Source organism: Linepithema humile, chromosome 6 (genome assembly GCF_040581485.1).
Source record: "Linepithema humile isolate Giens D197 chromosome 6, Lhum_UNIL_v1.0, whole genome shotgun sequence".
NCBI classification, from domain to species: Eukaryota; Metazoa; Arthropoda; class Insecta; order Hymenoptera; family Formicidae; genus Linepithema; species Linepithema humile.
The window spans coordinates 5,753,288-5,772,679 of NC_090133.1; the positions used below are offsets into that span (position 1 = coordinate 5,753,288).

General features: G+C 41.6%; 1 protein-coding gene across 3 annotated transcripts in view; it reads left to right on the forward strand.

Moving 5' to 3' along the window:
- The window catches only part of disco-r (disco-related), a 378,404-nt gene that overhangs the window by 219,010 nt on the left and 140,002 nt on the right, over positions 1-19,392 (forward strand). For all 3 annotated transcript variants that reach the window (XM_067356512.1, XM_067356513.1, XM_012375240.2), the window contains one exon: positions 3,335-3,437. In XM_067356512.1, coding sequence (XP_067212613.1) covers positions 3,335-3,437 — 103 coding nt within the window. The remainder of the gene's footprint in view (positions 1-3,334; positions 3,438-19,392) is intronic.

Consider the following 19,392-nt stretch of genomic DNA (forward strand, 5'->3'; position numbering starts at 1 on the left):
ATGTGTGATAAATTTTTAGGTATTCATTAAATATCAATATTCAGTATTTAAAAAAATTTTGTATAGACAATCTTATATAAAAGACAATACAATAATAATAGAGTAATCTTTAATAATTTTTTTTATTTGCATTATACATAAAATTGCTAGATTGACATAGTAATACACATGTGATATTTTCTTTATTCTCTTTTTAAATATAATTATATTTGTGTTTTAATTTGTCTCTGTATTTTCTGCAATTAATCCTAAATTTAGTCCTAAATATGTCCGCAATTTCTTGTATGTATTTTCAATCTTCTTCTCTAAGTAAGCATTAAAACATTAAACGTTTCAACGAAGCCCTATATTCGCTTGTAGCTTCAGAGCACGCCGATAAAAATTGTAACAACAAACACTAACGACGAAACAAAGTCGTCATTGGTGAGAGTCGCTTCCGAGGTATTAATCACGTCGGAAAATGGAAGGCGCCTTTAAGGAGACGTTGCCAGAGCCGTTATCTCCCTAATCGAGAGACATACAACCGCAAAGAAATATATATACACGTACACGCGCGGGACACTCGTGCATCCTTAAGCAGCGAGTATTAAGGAAGGAGCGAGATGATAAAACTCTGTGGCAGCCTACAGCCGGCAATAAATGTTTCGTGGCTCGTAAAAATGTTATTGCCTTCTGTGCGGCGCGATACCAGAAGACAGTGCGCGAAAGCAAAGGGGAACGCCGAGGTGATAGAGACACTCGGGCCAATCCGTTGTGTAAAGTCGGGCAAACGCGCGTATACGAGCCGTGGAATAGTATTGTAATAAGTCACGAGCAAGAATGAATAAAAATAATCATTTTACACCTGCTACAGAAATACAGAATTTATGTGTATAATTATGTTGGCGTGAAATCTTAGGTTTTGCTTATTAACATTAAATAACTTTCTCTCAATTGGCTTCATTTTCAAATTATTCACGGTGGAAGTTTAATGGGTTTGTAAAATGTCAGAGCTGCTTGTGGAACATGTGAAATGTCTTACGTGTCTTTGCGTATCTTTTATTCAACCTTAGTAGTATATCGATTGAGATATCAGATGAAAACAAAACTGTATCTGACACTATAACAGCGTATGATATAAAATTGAACGGTGAATAATTTAAAAATAGAACTTGTATAGAAATCAATCTATTCTGTGACTAGAAATCACTCATTTTCTGGCAGTGTTCGATCTTGTCAATCCGAATCCTGATGCGTACAATGCAATGCGTTGATCAGACTTTGTGGTACGTAAACTACAAGACTTTGACTTGACATGTGTAAAACAAGTCGACTTAGAATATCGAGAAAAAAAAGTTGCAACGAATGACACACTTTCCTTGTATGTAACTCGAGAAATAGCATTCGTCATCGCGAGGCTGGTCTATTATCACGCTCGCAAGACAAATAGAATGACAGTGCTAGACGGAAGTGAAAGAACCGGGAAGTGTTACGTGCGATATCGATAATGTAACATTGTAACGAGCGTTGTATAGATTGCCATATTTGTCTAGAGTTAAATTCTAAATTTCTAAATACGTCGGTGTAAATAATTGTCATGTGTCAGTGTTCAATAATTCTTACAATTCTATAAATTTATAAATCTCGTTGCTTTTCATGAAATAAAAAAATTACAAAGTTAACAAACATTAGGAATATTAACAAATTAGAAAAGAAAAATTGAAGTGTTAATAAAAAGTGTTTTAGATGTTTCGAAACAATAGAAAAATTGTTCGCACGATATCGCGCATGCTTTTATTCCAATAAATAGAATGCTCCCTCTTACAGCGGCGGCACGCTAATATCACCATATAATCTGTCGCCGTTCCAAAGAAATAACCCGCGGTGCGGCTAATAAAATTCACCGCTTGCGAAATTTTGTCGGTCGCATCGCCGCCTTCATCTCTCCTTGTCGCGACAGAAGATTCCCGGCGGATGTGTTTTTCACGGTGGCACGGGATACTGTCTATATAAAGACACATGGCCGAGTAAGGCAGAAGCAGCACAGCGTGTGCACCGTCGTCGCTTCATTTGTCTTTATATTAACGCCGCTGTGTAACGTCGTAACGGTGTTATGACGACACAGCGTAGCGTCTGCTTCTACACCGCCGCGAAACAACTTTTTTACCCCCGCGCATTTTCTCGCGGCCCTTTTTTTCGCCTCTTTATAAACGCGCTGCCGTTTTACGAGGGAGGATGGAGGCAGCCAGAACTGCCCCTGATTCCAAATTATTACCCGCGCGGACGTCGCCGGGGGTTGCGTCTTCCGGCCCCGGCAAATTGCGTTTTCGTTACAGCCGATATGAAAGGTACGCAACAAATGTAACCGAGGATAAGGTTAGAAAAGTATGCGTGTATACTATTTGTATTAAAAACACTTAAATTAGAATATTAATTTTCTACAGCAAGGATTCTCAGGAAGAAAACAGAAATTCAAAGAGAAAATATTGATCTTTATACATCATACTTTTAAATAATGATAAAAAAGTTCTCTTAAAAACTGTACGAAATTAAATTAATCGTCGATATAGTATTGGAAAAGTAGATGAAATTATTTCGCGGTATCATAATCTAAGACCGATAAGAGAGAGAGAGAGAGAGAGAGAGAGAGAGAAAGAGAGAGCGAGGAATAATGTTACATAATAAAATCTCGGATCGTCCCCCAAGCGCATTAGCCCGATAATTGCGGGCCGAAGTTTCCTAGTGCAAATTCGTGTTGCTCGCGGGCGAACTTTCAGATCTATAATAGACACAAGAGGCGGGATGCCGCCTTCTCTCGATACGGGGGCGACGGGATACGTCGATATCTCGACGTAGGTATGTACTACCTGCAGGTAACTTGCAGCAGCAGCGTGGAGAATAAAGTTTTCTGCTGTGCGCCTGTATATAAAGTAATACCGATACGTGAGGTCGGCTCCTTTCGCCCCGGGAGCGGTATTGGATGGCGGGGCTCCCAGGGGGTTAATTTTGTGCCGAAGGGTGGAAAATATTCACGGTTCCTTAAAATCCGACGAGGCTGTCTCTCTTACGAGCTTTCTCTGGGGTGGCGTTACGCCAAACGGTCACTCAAAATACCGAGACCCCTTGCCCGTCTATTTTCCGTTAGCCCGTGGCAATCATCCGTTAATCCGTGCAAAACTGCTTGAGATACATGAAATGTTAGAAGTAGCCAAAAATCTCTCAACAAGAAAGAAATGATTCAATTTATAAACGTTACATAATATTTTAATTTAAAAAAAATGTTTTAACTTGTAACTCAAACTTGTAATGCAATAATCTTATTAATTTCTCAACCGCATTTTCTCTTTGCTTGCAGTCCATCCGATGCACAGTGAATAGCTGCTGCTGCGAATCCTTCACACCGGGCAAACGTCACTTGCGCTACTGCGAGAACTGCCATCACGGATGGGTGCCTCACGGTAAGTCCATAAATGCAATGCATGCTCTTATTCCTAAGATATATACTCGAAATAATCATCATGCGCTTCGCAACATTGAAATTCGCACGTTATCACTCGCCGTGTTTCTGGGGGAGAAAAAAAAGAAGAGAGGAAACGAAAAAACGATCGCGGGAAGATTTTCCCGGGGATATTCCGGCGTATTTGGTGTCGCGTGCGCGCGCGCGGTTAAACGCAAATTTTCCAACTGTCAGCATACTTCATCCGACGGGCCCTCAGGGACGAAATTCAATTTTCCGACGATGACCACCGCCCTTCCCTTGTTGGGCATCGTAGCCGCGCACAATCCCTTTGTAGAAAGGCGTGCTCGCGTGCACACACGTATCCAATACGCGTATCTAACGATATAAGAAACCGAAATACTTTATGCTCCCTCGTAAGTTTCCGAATGTGCGGCGATCGGCCTCACTTTCGCACAGTTTCATCGTCGGGGTTATCTCGACGCCCGGTGGCGAACACGCGTGTATGTACGCGCTTCGTATACGCGCATACGTCAAGTCGCGCTTAAAATTCCGCCTGCTTGACCCGCGATAGATTGGACGCGGCGCGGCATGGAATACATATCAATTTCGGGCTTCCTTCCGCCTAGTCCCGTGGGAACGCAGTTGCATTTTCTCTCTCTCTTTTTTGTTTCCTCTCCTTTTTTTGTTTTACCCATAGATCTCTCTGCATTACGTCGGATACAAAAGGTGTCGCAACTTTCTGCGCGCATTTCGTTGCGCAAAAAGGCGCACGACGTGAGCGGCAAAGGCGGTAATTATTTTCGCGGATTGCTAGACACGCGAGCGCTCGTCGATGGCGGATTAGAGTGATTAACGTAACGTGTTAAGGCGTAAGACGCGAGCGAGGTGCATAATCAGCGATATATTCGAGCACCCGGACGCACTTATTGACTGCTCGCCGATTATGGAGTAACGAAGTTTCGCAAATTTTTACAGCGAGTCGAATACGTAACCGTAATTAGTATTGAACGATCATTAAAAACTGTGTAATTTCTGCGTGTTGTCGGAGATGAGAATATCGAGGAAAAATAATTTTTTTATTTGTATTTACATTTATTTTGAATATATCAAAAAAGTAATATTTTAAGATATTTTGGAAAATTTTTGGAATATATCGAGTATTTTAACAAATATTGTGTGAAAAGAATTTTTTAATTGATAGAAAAGAAATTTATTAAATAATTTTCATGTTTTGTATTATTTAAAAAATATTAGATTGATACAAAATCTATATTTTGTATCTTTACATATATATCAGCTTGTGTTCTTAAATATCAATTTGAAATTATTGATTTGAAGAGGATCACACTCTAAAGATCAGTTTTGAGGACGCGGATAATCAATTTTCCTTTCGATATCGTATAGACGATTTATATTAGAAATGTTATAGCTCTTTATTGCAAACTGGTTTCGCGGAAAAAAGAATACAAAAAAGAATCATTGTTAATATCAATGATTAGACTAATAATCTATTATACACTAAATCGATACACTATTTAATAATTTAATAATTTTAAAACATTTTTTAATAATTCTAAAACACATATAATCACAAATTTGATGTTATCTTCTTTGACAAGTAGTAATTATTTCAAATTTTAGAGTACAGAAATTATAAATACACTTATCTCTAGTATTTTACATTCTTTACGTCTTAATTGAGGTGTTTAACGCTGCTTTAATTTGACTTAACTTAAATATTCCACACTGTTAACTCTGTTTAATCTGATGCGAGTATTATATTGCACGAATCCACTTACGTATTTCAGTAAAATTATTCTGTTTAGTAGTTAGGTACTTAACATGTGTCAAACACTAGATAGAGCATTGTTAGTTGCCACCGGAGGTGTGGCAAGGGCCGCACGCCGTGAGCGAAATCACGAGTAGTGCACTGACAAAGGCCTTTTTAAATTGTAATGAGCTGCCAAAGAGTGAATTATGTGCCGTCCAAGTGCCATCGAGTCCTCGGCGAACCCCATCCTATAAAACCCCGCCATACACGCGTATATATTCCGGCATCCCTGTGGCCGCTTCGGCCACCCCACGTCATGAATATATTTACATTGATCGGCCGTCTCGGCATTTTTCATTTGGCTCATCGTTGTGTCGGACGAGTCGAAGTGTGTCCATCCCTTCGATACTTTATTTATATCGGCGGGACGTGTCTGTCTTTTTGAAAGCTGAGCCCGCGCGCGCGCCTCTCCATGCAGTTTTCATCGGGAACTTGCGTATGAGCGATGAATCCAGTCCGACGTTAATGATCCTTTCGTCCTTGCCCGAAAATCCCTGGAGTTTAACAAGATAGCATCTTAGGCTGTCTATATATCGCGTGTGTGAATCGCGTCCGGAATTACAAAGTTTATAGCGCGGTTGAAAAATATGAAATCACACTTACGAAGAAAAGTAAAAAAAAAAGGACTTTTCAAAAGAGTTTGATTACTTAAATCTCTTTATTTTTTTATTTACTCTTATAAAATGTATTTTCAACTCTCTAAACTTTTTAATATCAAATAAGATAAAAATACTATCTGACATAAAAAAATCGTTTTATACGTTAATTCTCTTGTCACAAAGTTCACCAAATTTGATTAAGCTCGTCTATTAATGCCCGATACTGCATACATTTTCACGGTCATAAAATATAAATTTTCTTCCCTGAATTTCCTATATTATGAAGAATTATCGTGCCTCAAGTTGCGATAAAGCGCACGCGCCATTAGCATCGGAAACGATCGAGGAGTAACCTTGTGAGACCATTACACGCGGATTAACTAAAGCCGCGTTTTATGTACGATGTCCGCGTCGGTATGAGAGAACGGGCGGCTCGGGCGCTTTGCAAAAATCACGAGAAGTAGATGCGCGCCGTCTAATGAAGGGTTAGAAACGGGCATGGGTACAGTTACGCGATTAAAGAGCCCCCGATGTCGAGTATATATCGGACCTTCTTTCCGCCGCGGCGTAACCTCGGCGATAAGAGGATACGCGTACTCTAAATTCCGTACGCCCTTCCTGGTAATATACCGGGGGAGCAATTTAGCCTCGGCGAGAGGCAGAGTTTTCCGAAGTTCGCCTTCAATACTTTACGTGCCTGCGCGAACCGGTCATCTACGCTCACCACCCCGGTCGTCCACAATCCAGTCCAATTAAACGTTTTTCACCGCGCCTCATCGTCTGTCCAGCATTCAGTTTACCGAGCGTCTTTTTAGCGTGCCGCGGGTATGTATCGCGGCGGAACCCGGAGTCATAAAGCCATCGATTACGGTCTATCGATAATAAGTAGTATCCTTTATTACTCCGATCCGACGTATCCACGCGAAGCCTATTCCAGCCTCGCCGAGAACTGCGATCATTCGCTAAGCGCGTTGACAGGAGCGATTAGTATTGCGTGTCGCGATAAAATTGTGCTAGAAGAAAAAAGAAAACAGCACTTCCGTCTCCGTTGATTAATCGTCGATTACTCAATCCCAGATTTCTTATGTAACCGTCGATCATCCAAGCACGATCGTATGATTATTATTAATCGCTCGCCATTTATCCAGTCTTGCTTGCTGTTCCGCGATATTTTTTTCATGCCTTGAATATTACAGCTAGTACAGTTAGTTTTTATGCCCCATTCGAATTAGAAAAATAAACTCCAGATATCCAATTTCATCATTCGTCTAATGCGAAAAGGCGGAGCGGTCCGCAGAAAGACAGTCTCATCTCTCGACGACGAAAAGAGGAACTATGCAGTTAAGAACGGTGACAGGGTTGAAACGCAACATCTGCGCCTCCATCTGCACCTCTCACGATCGGCAGCTGGCGGAAGGTGAAGGAAAGGGTGCCGCAGGGCCCCGAGAAAGACGTCGAACTTTGGCCCGCAAAAGGGATACGTATGTCTCGGCGCGTGCACGATAAATCATTAAAAAGGCGTAGCCCGGAGTGACGCGCGCCGCCGTTAATAAACGCGCCACCAAACTGTGAATTACGGCGACCGTGAACGAGCGGGGGTTGCGCTCGCCCCCCCGTCGCGGTCTTTGTTTCGCATCAGCCTGTGACCAGGCTCCACCGGCGACGGGGGATGATTTACTTCCATTCCATGAAACACGCACTTGCAATTATGTATCCGGGCGCTTATTATAACGATTCAGATTTCGATTGTAACGCGTGGATAACAAGGTCTGATTAACTTTTTAAGATTTCTATCTTTATTTATCGCAAAGCACCGGAAAATCTTAGAATTTATATTCAATGATCAAAGTTAATTCAATTTTATTATTAAAAAATAGATTTTTTGAATTTTTGTCTTTAACATAGCTAGTACTTTGCATACTTTCGGTTTGATTTTGATATATAAATTATTTATGTCAATATTTTGAGATAGAAACAACCAATTGCATTTTATAATTTTTTAAGTAAAATTGATATTTTATATCTACATTTATAATCTTTTGAAATTTAGAAATTTTTCTAAAATAGGCATATTAATTAATAAGTAAATATTACATGGCGTTCACAACGCGAATACATTTTATTAACGGTTATATGATTCCATCGCGAATGGGGACAAAGTTCAGAAGATTTTATTGTGGGGTGTATTAAGAGTGAACGTCCCATTATGAGCGCCGAGACGTGTCGCGCCTTTTGGACTTTAAAACACGGGCCTATTTGTTCTAATATGAAACCGATGCTAATGGCAATATTTCACAGTCGTCCCCGCGCCATCCTATCCACCCTTCCTTCTCTGCCACCTAGAGAACGTCACCATGAATCACAACCGAGATGCTAATGTACCAATTTATCTCGTCCCGAGTTTATTAAGACTTACTTTTTCTCGGCGCGAAGGGAACGAAAGACCACGGCCATTCACGCTACTCTGGCTCATCTCGTCGGGGCTTCAATTTATACATCTATGTGTGCACAACCGTATATATACGCGTAAAAAGAAGATCGATATCGGGTGGGCGAGAGAACACCTATAGACAGCGCCGAGATACGGACTGACAAATTCCCGCGACGGAATACACGCTCGTAAATCATCGTCCGGTTTGGCGGCCGAAAGAAAGATGACGAGGTCGTCCTCCTGGAACTCTTTGAAATTCCTGCGGGTGTGACGCGTCCGGTCCCGCTGCGCCGCATCATTGTCTCATCATCACCGTGTTTTGCGTACGAACTCGCTCTACCTTCGAAATCCATTAACGCGTCAGAGATAGCTTGGCTCACTATTTTGCACGCGGAAACTTCATCGATGCTGCATTGCACTTGAGAAAATATACTCTGGAAGAATATTCGGAGAAGAAAAATATCGAAACGATATTCAGGTCTTTAAAGTCAATATATCTGATATTAGTTAACGTTTAAGTAGTGCTTCGGTACTTTATCTAGTGTTAAGCAGCGAGTATATTTCCGTATAATAAAATATTTATTAGATAAAATCTCTGCATTAAGGAAAATTATAGACGGTTGCATCCGAGGGCATTGATGCTTTTTTATAATAGTTCTTGATCGAGTATCTAAACGAGTATGATCGTCCGAAGTTCATCAAGTTCTGGCTTTAAAACTGAAAGACTTGTAATACGAGACTATAACTATTACGGAGAAATATTCTAACGACGCCATAAATTTCTACATAAAATAGCGTTATTCATAAGTTTCTCAGCTACAAATTATAATTGAAAATGAAATCTAGAATAATTTTGCATTCGTTAAATTCACGTGGATTATTTATACCTTTGGGATTGCCAGAGTTATCATTAATTCGGCTCGTTCTGAAACGATCGTTATGTCCGCGGCTAATTCGGATTCTCGTCCGCCGATAATCTTGTCGATAGATAGAAACACTTGTCGAAGCCTAGCAAAGTGCACCGGGCGACGGAAATAGCTGCCGGGGTCTGCCATATGGGCACGACGGGCCAGAATGTCGCTCGATAAATCCGGCGGGCATACAGATTTGTCACGCGCGCGAAAATAGACGCGGAATACGCGGGAGAGCCTGGACCGCGGACCGCGGCGTCGCGGCAGGCAGGAAGGGTACGTGCGTGCGAGAGGAGGTAGCGGACGAGAGGGATGAGGACGGCAGCTGACGCGGTTGGTGGGCCTCGACGTTGCCGCGTAAACACGAAGGCGCCGCGGCGCTTTACGATGCCTCGGCACCTCGGCCGCTGTTTAACTTATCCGCGACTTTCTGGCACACAAGCCATTTTCACTGCCGGCCGCGTAACGACGACACGCGCGACGTCGGCCCGACGTCGCGACGCCTCGTGCAAAGCACCGTTGGCTCGCGCGACAGAAACGTCGTTCGGGATTGCAAACACGTTTTCGAACACGGGACGAAATAATCTTGTTAGTCTCCAGCTTATGGGAGGTGTTTCGCGCGCAGGAAGACATATATAATCACGAGGTTTGTCATGCGTTGAACATAAAAGTTTACAATCTTCCAAATTTGAGTTCGCAGATAATATCTAACAGAGTCGTGTTTGTTTATCAATCGAATTTAAACATCGTTTGAGGTTGCAAACATGTTTTCGAACATGGAAGAAATAATCTCGTTGGTCTTTAGTTTATGGGAAATATTTTGCGTGCAGAAAGACATATGATCGCGAAGTTTGTCATGCGTCGCGCGCACGTGCGAACATAAAAGTTTATAATCTATTAAATTTGAGTTTAGACAATATCCAGCAAAATCATGTATATTAATCACATTTAAACATTAAGTTCTGAAAGCCGTGAAACGCGCATTTGTTTTAATATTATTAACTAGATAAAGTTTGGACGGCTGACTAAAGCACAGTCTAACTAAAAGGGACAGTCATTCACGGAAGCGCCTCGCGTCCCATCAACGCACCGAAGATCCCGATCTGCGCGCGCGGCAATTCTCGGGATTAGGATTAAATATTGATGGCGCCGGCTGATACAGATTAATGTACATTCACCGGCACCTCGATCTCCTCAATCTAACCGACGCGAGCGTTATTTGTCTCTCGTCCTCCGTCGGGAGGAACGTAGGCCCCCTCCTTCCACGGTCGATTCCAGCGCAGGCTCCCTCCATGATGAAGAACGAAGAGGGATCTCCTGATTACCACCTCGGACGTAGCACGGATTGTCGAGTCCTCTTATCTGCTCCGTTTCTCTCTTTATCGCGCCGAGTCCCCGTCCTTACCTCGTTCCCCTGACGTTAGCCTGTTCTACTTCGGTTATGATGAACGGTGTCGCTGGGGGAGGCATTTATCCCGAGATACAGCGTCCTGAGGGAATCTATTAGCGCGGCTCGGATAGATGCGAGCTTATTTACTCTCTCTCGCGATAACGTCGAATTATCTCGAGAAGCAGCGGCTGAGAATGTCTTGCGACTTGCGTGAAAAATTCACGTTGTAAGAAAATTGAGTATATTATATTCATATTGGGGTATATAGAGTAGAATGGTTTTTTTTTAATTAATTTTATATTTTAACACAATTTAGTATTATAATAGAAACAATATTACATACCCGTTTTGAATTGCGAAAGATTATTTTATAAATACACAACAGTTATTACATTATTAAATTTGTCTTTTTTTGCACGATTGAAACAATATTATTACATATTTGTTTTAAATAATGACAGATTGTTGAATAAATATATCACTTTTTATATCTTTACTTTTTTTATAATAAAAGATAATAAGATGTCAGTCTATCGGTAACGAGTGAGCACAAAAGTATGTGTAGAATTGATATACTAGAGTTAATCTCGAAAAATCTTCTAACTGCCTGCACAAACCTGTACTTTCCCGCTATTAAGCATGATATTGCGATCTAACACCGCGCGCGATTTCGCTAAGAACGCTGCGCGTAATCGGCTGTGATCGATCGGCGGACGGAGAGGTAAGATCGAGAGTGTGCGGTTTCATTGCGGAAGCGCTGTGACGAGAGGAGAGTCGAGGCCGATTAAAGAGTGCTGCGTAACGAATGTTTTGGCCGTGATCATTCGTTGTAATTAATGGTGGATTCTGCGCCGGGACAGCCCGCGCCGTGTAATAATCGGTAATTACTCACGGTAATTAAATAATGCGTTTATCGGGATGCAATCAACCGGTTGGGTGGCCCCGAATCGGCGGACGAGTTGCGCTCGCTCGCGAGGACGACGCGTCTCCGCCGAGACCGAGGCGATAAATCTCTTCGAGTTTACTCCCGCCTTGGCGGCTTGCCCTGAAATTCGAGCGCGCGAGATAATGTGCCGTTGAACGAAGACGAGCAGCGAGAGTGGTTTCCGTCTTCGCGTCGTTCGCGCTTGAGCACTCGGCCCTTATTTCTTACCTAGATTCCATTTGACGCCGCGTTCACAGCCAAGTATGACTTTGAATTTCATTTGCCTAATGACCGGTTTCGCCAACGTCTGTTAACTTTATTCTCGGCTTAAATTGATTAATTCTTTATCTGCAATTAAATTTGGACAACGGAGAGCAACGAGTGAACTATAGCCGGATTAAGTGGCGTTGATAAAGTAAAAATATAAAATTTATAATTTTCATATTAATATTATCGTTCAAGAAATATTAGCGAATGTTTAACAAAGAGTCTTAATTATTCATTTGAAATTAAATATTAAAAAATATTCTGTTTAACAGAGAAGAGACTTGGTTCTCTTAGAGTTAGAAATATATTTATTAATAGCATGCAAATTAACGCCAAAACGTGTAAATTGTATCGATGTTGCTCAGAGATGGATTTGTCATACAAGTTAGAAAAATGGACATCCAACACCTTTCTCTCATCTGGCTCAGCCTAGCGAAATACGGATTAGTCTCTATGATATCGGGGCAAACAAATGGCGCCATTCTTCCGAGAAACGTTCCACTTAATAACGCGGATAACCCCCACGTCCGTTTTTCATCCGTAAAGACGTCCGGCTGCGCCTCCTTACGCATTTGTCAGTCAGCGGTCAGTTTTTGCAAGCGTCGCTGTTCGTGATCGGCCTGTCGAGTCGAAAATTCCCTTGTCTCTTTGAAGCATTTTTTCGACGAGAAAAATTAATTCATAAATATTCGAAATCAAATATTATTTTTTTGCACATAAAAATTTTATAAAATATTTTTTTATTACATTAATTATTATTTAGATTTTAAGGAGCTTTCAAATCTCAAAAAAATGTTTCACCAAATTTTTAATAAGAAATATTGACTCAGAATTAGTTAAAGAATTTGCAAGTCAAAGAAAGTGTGGGCATCTGAAGCATTCTGTATGAAATCCAAGTGTCATGAGTACACAATTTTCCGTTTTCATAATTTATCTCAAGCTTTTTTTCATCCTGAGATCATCTAAAGTTCATTGCAATATATTTGTCGGCCGCTTTACGTTTTCTTAAGCGAGAAAATATTATTAAAGCGCATGCAAAAGAGAACGAAAAAGACGATCATGCAGCTGCTAAGCGGCAGACAGGATTGTGAGGACTATTTGACCGCAAAGAAAGAGAAAAGGATGCGGTCAACAGGGTCTTCTTGAGATTAATGTGTCGCCTCCTATCACCGGTGATTGACAGCGTCGTGACCACGGCAAAGTGCCGACATCCCGGTGTCCCCTTTTAACCTTTGCCGTCGCACTACTTCGTTCTCTTCGTTCGCGCACCAACGGCGACTTTTCTTTAGGAACATCGCGTTGTAGAGGTTCATGATTATAGCCGCAACTGGCGTACGCGCGTTATTGAAAATTTGCTTCGTTTTATTATGGCGACTTTCATATATCATCTTTACAATAATGACGTGCTTCGTTAAATTTCAAATAAATTTCTTTCCCAGCAAAATTTAAATCGTGATAATTATAGAGTTATTCAATATTTTAACAATATTTTAACTTAGAGACACACAACGGTAAATGTACAGTTGAACTTCTGTATATCTTTTCTTCAGATTTTCTTTTTTTTTCCGCGAGTGTAATTTCTATTACATTATATTTAAATACTCCGGGACCTGTAAACGCCAGGAAATTACAAAGCCAGCGCGTTTAAAGCCGTATCCGAGAAGTTTCCCATCAACGGAAGAAAAGTTTTGCAAACTGGTAACATCGCTTTCCAGTCGATCCCGCGGGTCTGTCGGCAATTAGCCGGGCGGTCGCGGGGGTAATTAGATGAAGGTTTAATTGCAGGCGCTGCCTCGTCGTAGCTCGTAAACGAGAAAAGCTCGCCTGTCTCCGAGGTGCAATTCCCCGCATATTTACATCCCCCGCGGGACGCGAAAGGGCTGCGGAAAGGGTATATAAGGTAGGGGAAGGGGGATGCTGGCGTAGGGCCGCGATAGAAGGCGGCCCTTTCGACGGTTTTACCGTTCCCCCCGGCCGTCTTAAAAGAAAGGGTTAATTAAAAACAACAAAAGCTATCCGCGCCATTAGCGCCCGTTTGTATGCGCCGCGTTAGCGTTACGTCCGGGGCTCTTTTGACGCACGACCTCGACTTTAACGAGGCTGCGTCGGCAGTTTAGGAGCATCTGCGAAAAGATCGACTCTGAGGTCGGCGATCGATCGAGCGCTGCAAGAGATTTTGATTTGAAAGGATTTCGTGCTATATTCCTGGTCGCTTTAATTCTTCCTGCTCCGATGAGACTGCACTTCTCTGCGCAGAGAAGTGCAGGAAAGGACGAAGGGCGTATAGGGCCCCACATGCGGAAGCGCCGTGTCATGAACCATGAGTGTTTTAACGTCTCACGAACAACGTAATTGGACCGGGGACCACGTTATACCTTCAATTTGTCGATTGTAGATAATTATCCAGTTGGACGAAAGCATCTTCGCGCTTCTCGATGCTGCAATGTTATTTAAAATTAAATAGTGTATTGCAAAAGTGTTTCGAAGCATTGTTTTTAGAATTTTGAATACCTGCTCAGACAATACGCATGTCTTAAAGACATCTAAAAGATGTAATTTTTTTTCAGACGTCTTTTAGACATGCGTGTTGTCTAGGTACATGTAAAATTTTTAGAAAATAGTGCGTCTATCAATCGTAAAACAAATTATATCCATAAGAAATATTTATTCGCATATAATAATTTCATAAATTTAATGAATTTTGTTAGTTTGTAAATATGAAATCTATTTCATTAATTTTATTATTTTAATATTGATATTGACAATACCTAATATTTTTGTAACATAATTAATTTATTAATTTAATTGTACAGATATAACTTTATAAAAAGAATTCTAAAATATGTTAGAAGTCACTGTTAAATTTTCTTTCTTGTTTACTGCTATTTCACTTTAAATTGCAGTATTCGTGTAATTATATTAAGCTTCGCGAATCACAGACGGTATCCTTCCCGCCAGATTGTAGTCCGCGACGGTCGCAGCTAGGAATTTACTAAGATGGATGAGGACGTCGCGTCGGCTCGTGTTACACTCCACAATGTGGTTGTAATTAGCAAGAACTTGTAGCCCCCGAGTTCAGTCCTTTCAGTCAAGTTCACGTCCATTGTATTCGATGATTTCTTCTTATTTTATTTATTCTTTTCGAGCCAAATTATTTATCATGATTGTATTACTTTGCCGTCTCTACGATAGATTGTGAAACGTATTTCTCTCGGGAGATTTTTATATATTACTCCAAAGAAGCACATCGCGAGATTAATTAAATCAGTTTTTTCACAAAAAACACGTATGAAAAATAAATTTTTAGGAGTAAAATAAAAGAAAATAATCTAAATTGTTATATATATTTATAAACAAAATTAATAAAATTTTATTGTGTTGACACATATTTAGTATGACAAATTAAAATTCGTTATATTGAGCTCTACTTTAGAAAATTCGAAAAGTGGTAACAATACAACATACAATCAAACTTATTAGAAGTACAAGAATATGCACTTACACTTTTTCGAAGTAAAAGATCAGATGTTAGTTATCAAGTACGAATCTGTTATACGCCTCCACCTTGAACTATGTCCGTATTTACCCCTCATTTACCTTACGCGGTTTACACAGAAACATGGATCACTGCAAGTCGCAGTCGTATTCACTCGTAACCCCGGCGAGGAGATTTCGCGCGGCAGATAAGCGCGCGAAACGAGGTGCTGCGAGAAATAAAGCGGGACGCCGAGAAACGGTTCCGTAATTACACGTTCGGAAGTACGTGGCTCTTGCAGATTGACATCAAGCTTTTCGGTGCCGCGCCGCTCCGCGTGCCGTGCATAAGAAACTTTGTATTACCGAGAGCGTAATTCTACGAAACAGGCCGCGTTATCAGCGACGACTCCTTAAGCACTGAAAAAGCTATTGCGCTTATCACGCACCGATCTGACATTCTCCGCGAGGACTCTCGAACTCTCCTAATTCCCGAGCGCCGAGAAGCGCGATATCGATCGTCTCGAGCGAAGACACGCTCCTTCTCTCTTTCTCCTTCTTCCTGCCACTGTGCGGTCGGTTTCCCGCTCCGGCAATATTTCGCGATAAATAGTTGTATCTATTCCTCGAGGTGACTGCGAGAATCTCCGTCGACATTTATACGTCTCCCGCATTCCTCCCGGCCGTCATCCCCCGCCTTCATTCTGCTCGACCACGCTGAGCTCTAACCGGAGTTATCTCTCCCGCAAATATATATTAATGCGAGTGATATATCAGCTGGCCCCGCGAGGGACAAAACCTTAAATATTGGATAAGTTGGTCCGCGGTCGGTCCGCCGAGACCAAATCTCGGTGATGGATGGCCCGCCGCTGACTGTCATAACAACTTCGACGTTGGTACTTGCTCGATACTCGTAAGATGTCCACATTGTCCGGAAGATCGAAAGATTTGTGGGTAAAAGTGACTCGTGTCAAGCCACGCTGAAAAACTTTCCTGTTCGGTTATCGGAGATTATGAACTCTTGGTTATCATAGCGTGGGCGAATCTTGTTCTAACTTGGCTTTGCTTTTAACAGTAGGGCATATATAATTTGATTGAATACTCAAGTTGTAAATAGTAGACTATTTTTGTAAAAGTATAATAATTGACATATATAAGTATATCAATCATCGTACATAATTATTTTTGCCTAACGGTTGAAACATCTTTTTTTAGAAATATGAAAAGAAATGCAAGAAAAATGTAAGAAATAAGTATTTTTTTTATGAAATTATGATACAATAAAAGTACTGTAATTAGAAAAATTTTGAAAGAATATACAAAGTTTTACTGAGTAAAAAAATTTGCTTTGAAGTGATTTTCTTAATAATTAATGTATAAAATATATGAGAAACGAAAAGTCCGTACAATCTCCGATATTATTGCTGTGTTTTGTTTCTCTATTAGTTATGTGATTTTTCTAATGTATACATTGTATCATTATATTTGTGGACAGAGATCTTCATTGTTAATAGATATTATAGAAATTTTACGTTAACAATAATTTACGTATGCGCACTACATTATAATCAGAATCTGATAATAGGTTTGTCGGTATACCGGAATGTTTCGAAGGGCCGTTTACCTAAAGACGATATTCTATTAACAGAGAGGCCAAGTAGTGTCACGTCGACGCACGCGTCCCTCGAGGATCAACCCTTTGCCGTCCCCTGCATAATCCACGACCCCGCAGAGACCCAGTGCGAAATTAGAGGCCCCTTTCCAATCCGGCATCCTCGAGCGCTGCGAGAGATGATTTAGGGCAGAATTATCAGGAGGAATCCAATAACGAGGACCGCGGAATATGTACCGCAGTGAATTAAGATCCAGACGCGTCTCTCCCCTCGCGTCTCGAAGAATGCCAAATAAGCCGATGCCAACGGTCGTGGAATAGTGAGCAAACATGCTCTACTATGTTGTGCACACAGCTAATATTCATTTGTAAATTATACAATCCGGACGTCCAACAGAGTGAGAACGAGTTGTGAGAACGAGTTTGCGAGAAGGAGTTGATGCTGAAATCTCGCGGAGAACAGATGTGCGTGAAGATTCCGAGAGCAAGCCCCGCGAGTTAAAGAATTCGATAACGAACTTGGATGGAATTTGCGCGTAGACTACACGTGAGGAACGAGTAATAATCGTACGACGCGCATATCTTCTCGTAGAAAGTCCGATCGGGAAAAAGAATTCGGTATGTGCGGCTGGTATTCGTGGAAACGATAACGCGGCCCGATGTCACGAGAAGGGGTTATCGGGCAAGACAACCGGCCTATGACATCGATCAGTCTGTGTCACTCGCTGAAACCCGTATCGCTTAACATTAATTATTATTGCCTCTTCGACACTTTTCAGAACCCGCGCAGAAAACATTATGTCCGTGTTTGTCGCGATAACCACGATAATCCCCGACATATTCGTGGAGGCCTCTCTCTCTTTCTCTCTCATTCTCTCTCAGTCGCCGGCTGTCGTCTCTCGCGTGTTACGAAAACTCACTGTTTGAATTGATGTTCGACACGCTTGTTTCGTGATAGATAGTGATATCTGTGTCATTGGAGTTTTGCGACGCACTTGCAAACGCGTGATACAATTAATGTAAAATTTCTTTCCGAATGGCTTACGGCCATCTGCAGATACTCGCTTTATCTAGTCGTCTACAGTTACTGGACAGATATTGTTCCGATCGAAGAATCATCGTGTAAGGATTTTAAATAAAATCAAATCTCATAGCTTTCGTTATATAGTTGTATTGTACTATTTTCCGGCATTGTCCAAGCAATTATATCAAATTAAAACAGCTGATTGTAATGATGCATGTTATTGCTAAACATGCGTGTTTTTCACGTGTTATTCATGTTAATGATTATTGTTTTCGACGTCAATAAGAAAGTCGCAAGAGTGCAGCTCTCCGCGGGATGTTGATTCGCAGTTTTATTTGTTTTCGCCCAATATTTTAACGTGCTGCGAAAAGAAGATAGGCACTTTTCGGCCCGACGATGTGTATATCGCGTCTCGCGACGTCCCGCGTAGCACGAAATCGCCCCACTTCGTAGCACCTAATATAACTCGCTATTCGATCGCATGCCTCCGGTTTTACGGTGTAAACAGACCGTTGGCGAAGGCCCGTCACTCCGCGGATAAACTCGCCTTGACAGAGTGCAGGTCCCCCAGGAAATACTCGACCACGAAAATCCCGCAACTCGCCGACGTGAATCCCTTTCCACGAAAGCCAGCGAGGAAAAAAGTCGGGGATCAATTTCCCTGGGAACACATGGTTCACGACTAACACTGCGGTCGGGAAAAATCCTTGTTACAATCAGGTTGGCGTTGTGTAGCTATCCAAATTCAATTTAAATACCATCTAAATATAACGTTGCAAATAGTGGTGAAAGAATTATTATACAAAAGAAATCATAAATCGCTTTGAACTTGTAAATTAACGATTATGATTTGTTTTATATTGTAGATTCTTTTGAGACGAAATTTGATCGACGTATACAACTTTGTGGACCACATGTTTCTTAGCGCAGCGCTTTATTATCATTTCTTCGCGTAAAGCAAAGAAGCTCTTGTCGATTTCGATATTATCGCTCGAGATTCTGAGCAAAGGACGATCGCCGCGCGTGTTGAACGACGACGACGACGACAACGACGATGACGACCGGCAAAAGCGGCGTGTGCACGGGTTATGAATGGAGGCAGTGTGCGGTCACGTCAATGCGTGAAGCGTGCGTGAGGTTAGTTACGCACCGTTTGGCGGCCCCAGGGGTGTTCACTCTCGAGTAACTTACACCACAGCGAACGGTGCTGCGGGGGTGCTATCACAACACGGTTCTCGCGTTACCGACCAGTGATCGAAGTCGATGAGATAGGGACGGGGAATGCCGTTTCTGTAACAGAAGAAGCGCGACACGTCAACGTCTTCTTCTTCTTCTTGTTACAAGAGAGTGCTGTTAAAGGATTTGCTTTTCCAACGGCGACGTGTAAGATGAAAGAAAGTAGAAGAGCGTGACGCGGATTTGGGCGGTGCTACCGAAGGACCTTTATGCTCCTTTCGGAGCATCACGTCGAGTCGGCAGTGACAAAAAC